The 5,645-nt window shown below is 46.1% G+C and overlaps 1 protein-coding gene across 1 annotated transcript; it reads right to left on the bottom strand.

Annotated features, from left to right (window-relative positions):
- Positions 1-200: 200 nt before the first annotated feature.
- LOC116400861 (ewing's tumor-associated antigen 1-like) lies at positions 201-4,811 on the bottom strand. Its single transcript, XM_031878950.1, has 6 exons — positions 4,469-4,811; positions 3,623-3,751; positions 3,440-3,498; positions 3,232-3,341; positions 1,762-3,050; positions 201-1,041 (listed from the first exon to the last, which is right to left on the bottom strand). Exons 1-6 carry the CDS (start codon positions 4,611-4,613, stop codon positions 929-931), a joined length of 1,845 nt encoding a protein of 614 aa, XP_031734810.1. The 5' UTR covers positions 4,614-4,811; the 3' UTR covers positions 201-928.
- Positions 4,812-5,645: the final 834 nt, after the last annotated feature.

The raw sequence follows: 5,645 nt of genomic DNA, 5'->3' as shown, positions 1-5,645 counted from the left end.
GGCTACACGCTGATTGACAGGTCTCTACGTCACTCCTCCTCAGTCCATATATGGTCATGTCTGTTAATTAGTTGCGAAAAAATGAGACGTCACAGTGACTACGTTCACTTCTTATATACAATCAGAAACAAAAGACTAAACCGTGTGGTGCGAGTTATAAAAAACAATGTCAGCACATTTAAAGCTGCGTTCACACCAGGTACGTTTGTAGCAGTTTATTCAGTCTCAGACGTTCATTCCTTCTGTTTTGGGTTACATCCTGACAGATGAATTAGGAGACGTTTATAGTCCATCATGGGCAGTAACAGGGAATGGAGTCACATCCGTTCAGAGATACTCAGACGTAGACCTCAGGTTTACCCTCATGACACAGCTGATCTGAACTTCTAGGACTTGTAGCGAGGCCGTCCTCCTCAGCTGCATAACGTGAATATAGAAATAAATTGTGAGTCATAACATGTCTTTAGAGCGGGACACTTAATTCTGACCTGTGCAAAACTGGAAGCATGTAGAAGTTGCACATAATCCGTTTTGTCACAAACATACAGCAGGAACACAGATGGAACTATTTAATACTTCTTAAACAAACATATATATTTTATCCAAAATGTGCAGAGATGAAATGATGCTGAAAAACAGAAAAATGTTGTTCAGCATTGAGAATAATTTCAAACTCGGTGGATACTAAAAACTAAACTAAATCTCTCTTAACATTGTCCAGCACCAGATCTGATACTCAAACATAAAACGTGTTGCAGCTCCTCCCACAGACTTCTGTAGCACTGAACTACTGACCACAGTGATCGGTAACCTGAGGAGGAGGAAGAAGAGGAGGAGGAGGAGGAGGAGGAGGAGGAGGAGGAGGAGGAGGAGGAAGAAGAAGAGGAAGAGGTTTTTAAAGGTGTATTTCAGTCGGGGCGAGGCTCCTCTACGGTTTCGGGTTGTTCTGCATTCGCAGCCTCCTCCGGGCCAAAGCCTCCTGCTTCTTCCTCCCGATCTCGGCCGCGGTGCATTTTAACGGCATCTGGCTCGTGACAAAAACTAGAAAAACGGGCAAAAGAGAAGCGAGAAAAATGACTAGACACAATGAATATGAGTCAGAACTTGTCGTTGCTATGACTTTGAACAATGGGGTCTTAATTTGATCACATAAACATTTCACTACTATAACCAGAACCAGTGGGGGACCCCCCCCCCCCCTCAGTCTGCAATTGATTGGCAATGAAGCTTCCAGAGGTTTGGACTCTTGACAGCAGCTCAAATTAAACGGCGCTGTGTTTACTTGCTTTGGGGGGGGGGGGCTGAACCACCAGTGATTATAAGAACAACATGTGACATCTGTTTCACTTGTGAGTTTCTCAATATGAAGTCTTATAGCAAAGTACCGGGGACAGAAGATGGGATAGAAGTAAACTGCAAACATGCATCGAGTTTGACGGCCGGGTGAGACGTCGATAAAATATCGATATCGTGAAATGAGACCAGATGTCGTCTTAGATTTTGGACATCGTAATATGATGAAGTGTTGCCTTTAAAGGCTGCATTACAGTGAGGTGATGTACAAACTGTTCTATTATTTGCCTTTAACCACTTTGTCCTGATATCCACATCACTGATGGATAATTATCAAACATGTCTTTGTGTAAATATTTTGTAAAAACCACCGATGGTCAACCCTCGTCGAGATTTCAAACATTTCATCAAATGCATCGACTTGTTTTCTGTGACTGACATCTTCTTCTCAAACATCTGACAGCGTACCTTTGCTGCTTGGAGCTGCTGAGTCGGACACGTTTCTCTTGAAGGCTGGTTGATGGGACTTTGAGTTCACTGCTTGTGGCTTCGTGTCCTCCCGGCGCTGGTTGAAGGAGCCCAGACCCACGCGGCTCCCTGGGAAGCTCTGGGACATCCCCGGTTTGTTGTTGGCTCCCTTCATGGGGACGTTCCATCCTTGGTAGTTCCCACTTTCACCGCTGCCGCTCCCCGGTAACGAGTTAGAGCGAACAAAAGAGCACGGAGACTGTCTGTTAGCGCCGCCGTTCACCAACCGGGGCGTGTGGATCGGCGGAGGTGCCGGGTTTTTTTGCGGTCCGTCTTGCTTTTCTCGGCAGCTGCTTGGGCTCTGTCGCTGTGGCTGACTGTTGGAGAGCCTCTCCACGCGGTCGCACACCTGGTACAGCAGCGCGTCGTCGACCCCGTCGTCCCACAAGCTGTCTGAAATGTCCGCAGCTACACACTTAGCGATCTTGTCGGGAATCGGGATGGACGGAGTCTTTGTGGTGGCAGATGTCTGGTCGGACGTCTTTGATTTAGGTTGTGGAGCAGCGACGCCGGGCCTGGAAACCGCCGCGGTCTGGAAGTGAGGGTTGGGCTCCAACATGAAAGTGCTTCTGTTGGAAGTCTTTGGCTTGGGACACAGTTCCTGGAGAGTGCTGCAGCTCGGCTTTGAGTGCGAGCTCGGAGGCTGATGTGCAGAGGGCTGACGAACGGAGGTGAACTGAGCGGTGTTTGTCTTAGTGTCCCAGTGCGAGGTGCTTTTAGGGAGGGCGTCGTGTTGCTGGTCAGGATCGTGGGTCATCGCCAGCACAAGAGAGTCGTTGAGGAGGTCGTCGTTCTCCCAGTCGTCGTCGAAGTCGTCGCAGTGGTTCGCGTTAAAACCACAAGATCCTGTTCCTTCGGCGGGGCCGGACTCGTCGGCCGACTTGAGCTCTGGCTGTCGTTGTTCAGCCGAGGTCGGGGTCACAAGTTGGCGTTTTATCTCCTGCGACCGGGCCGACGCCGAGGAGCTCTGGCTGAGCTGGCCGCTGACTCTCTGAGTGGAGCAGTCGAACAGAGCGTTAAGCTCCGCCTCCACCGGATCGGACGGGGAGGGACACTTCAGGTCCTCCACGTTGCTAGGGAAGCACGCATCTGTCGGTTTAGTTTCGGGAGTGTTCGCGCAGTCTTTGAGGTTATCGCTGACGGCGTTGAGCTGCTCCGAGGTCTCCCGGTCTTGCTGCATGTTCTCGTCAAACTGCCTGGCCAGTTTTAAGAGATCCACGCTGCTCTGCCTGGAGAGAGAAAAGTCATCAACAAGACAGAAAAGAAAGCAGGAAAACTACTGCTGATAATTCTAAATAACTCACTGATACGGGCAAAAAATAACTGAATGAATATTTGCATATAGTGTTTGTTGATGTCAGGAACAAAACCACCGTCTGAGTATCTGGGTCAGTAATCGATCACACCCACCGAGAGGACTTCTTCTTAAATCTCGGCTTCGGGATGTCCGGCGTGCACGGGACGGCACTGTCGCCTATCCACTGCAGCAGAGAAGACTCCGCCCCCTTCCTCTTCACATCCTGTGTAAGACACAAGCAAAAAGATGAGGAATCTCTTTCAAATAAAAGAGGTGAAGAAGCTTAATAATTGAGAAAAAAGTAAAGCAGAAACGACTGACCTTTGGAGCAATACGGTTGACGATATCTGATATTGCCACAACTCTGGTGTTCCTGAGCCCTGACCCCCAAAACACAAACAAATACATAAAAACAATGCATTTCCATGCCTGTAGTTGTATCTATGCAATAGCCTCTTCAGCCTCATGTGCATGACGTCGTTCAGAGGTCTCGGTGCGGTTTACCTGCACCGGCTGAGGTGGGCGACGTGGGATCCCAGACGATGTCTTGTGACGGTTCCACGTCACCTGGAGAGTCCCCGTTGTTGAAGCCGGCGTACCTGCTGCAGCCTCTGTGTTTAGGACTCCGCAAATCTGTGCAGGGAAACAGACAGAAGGGTTGTTTCCTGTCAGCTGAATCCTCCACAGTCCATGTGCTGAAGCTTCTGGTGAACAGCACAGAGTGTCGGCTTCTAACGGCTACAGATCACTCAAAACTGAGGGTCAGATTTAAGGAGGACTCGGCTGTAATTCAATCATATTGTGATGAAATCATATCAGGATGCACGATTACATCGCACATACTGACGCACATTTCTTAGAAAGTCTATTTAAACTCAGTTAATCTAACTATTGTACTATTGATATTTGTGTGCACATATGAAAACATCATGTATAATTGGAAATATTAGTTTATTCTCTAAAATATAAACCGTTATGTTCATTTTGCACTAAAGTTCTTTATTAAAAGAGAAAATACTCGGCACTTTTCATTTGTTGAGTATTTAATTCATAAAGAATAATCATGTGGTTGTTTCATGCAGACTATCTATTTATTGAACTACCAGAAAACATACTATAATGTGACATATATGGTTAAATATATGAGATGACAGATGATTTTGGCCACATCTCCCACCCCTGATTATAGTTAATTATCTAACAGTGATGCAGAAACACGTCTGATGTCCGGATGGCCGCGGCCCCTCCTCCAAGTGTGCGAACAGGGTTTAACCGTTTCCAATGAATCAGTAGGATCCTGTCGGTTAACCGATCGTTCCGGGGCGGCAGATCGATCTGATCGATCCTCACCTTTAAACATGGTCGACGCCGATGAGCCAGCCACGTGCTGCCCAGCGGTCCCGTCTCGTGTTGTGTTGTTGTGGCTCAGTGTGGAGACGCTCCTCCACAGCTCAGTGAACTCCGGAGCAGCAACACGCGTCTTCGGCTCCGACATCGGTCACTGAACCGGAAGCGACGGATCGACCGCCGCTCCGCATCTCCGTGTTAACCGACTGTCACAAGCTCCTCCGCTGACACGTTGTATTCGCTGTTTTATTCTTGTTTTTCAGCAAACTCTTTAGTTGTGTTGTTTGTTTTTTCCGCCCATTCGCTCAGTCCGCCATGTTTGACCGTGACGTCATCGAAGTACGAGTGCCGGGTAGGTTTTTTTTTTTGTCGCAGTTCAACAGTTTGTAAACATGGCAGAGATACGACTGTGAGCTGCTTTAGGGTCGGCCTGTGTACGAACATGTGTCAGCGTTACACGTTCAAGGTCTGTGGCTTAAAACTAGGTGGTGAAACTTTTAATAATGTTTCTGAAACGTTATATACACGGGGCTGTAATTGAAGTTCTACATGAGAAAAGTGCTAGAAGTACATATTTATGTACAATTCTGAGGTACTAAAATACTTCACTGGAGTCATTTAGTTTCATGCTACTAATACCAGCTCACTACACTTGAGAGGGAAATACTGTAGGCCTACCTTTTACTCCACTACATTTATTTGTCTGCTAGTTACTGTAGATTTCATTTAAATGAAACTATTATGAGCATATGAGCAGAATGGTGTATTGTGTACAGAGTATATTGAGTACAAATCTTTTTAAAATAAGCTCTACATAATTGAAATGTTGTGTTCATGTAACTTAAATGCATTAATATTTCACCAAATACATAATAATGTAACCCTAACAGACCCCACTTTGCCTTTATAGTGAGCACTTTAACGTTCATACTTTTAGTACATTTTATTGTTAATACCTACATACAGAACTTTAATTTGTTACGTAGTATTTTTATATTATGGCATTGCTAGTAAAAGATCAAAATACTCCTGCAACTGAATATTTGTAGTTAAATTTGTATTTAGACAAAAGATGAAGTAAGAATGATCCTCACACATTAAACTAGTGTACGGTTTATTAAAGTAATAAAAGTGATGACACTGGGACCCCTGAAACCTCTTCAAGGACCCCCGACAGTCC

This window comes from Anarrhichthys ocellatus, unplaced genomic scaffold, assembly GCF_004355925.1.
Source record: "Anarrhichthys ocellatus isolate YVR2014 unplaced genomic scaffold, GSC_Weel_1.0 scaffold212, whole genome shotgun sequence".
In the NCBI taxonomy this organism is placed as follows: Eukaryota; Metazoa; Chordata; class Actinopteri; order Perciformes; family Anarhichadidae; genus Anarrhichthys; species Anarrhichthys ocellatus.
This window is presented reverse-complemented; position numbering and strand designations above follow the sequence as displayed.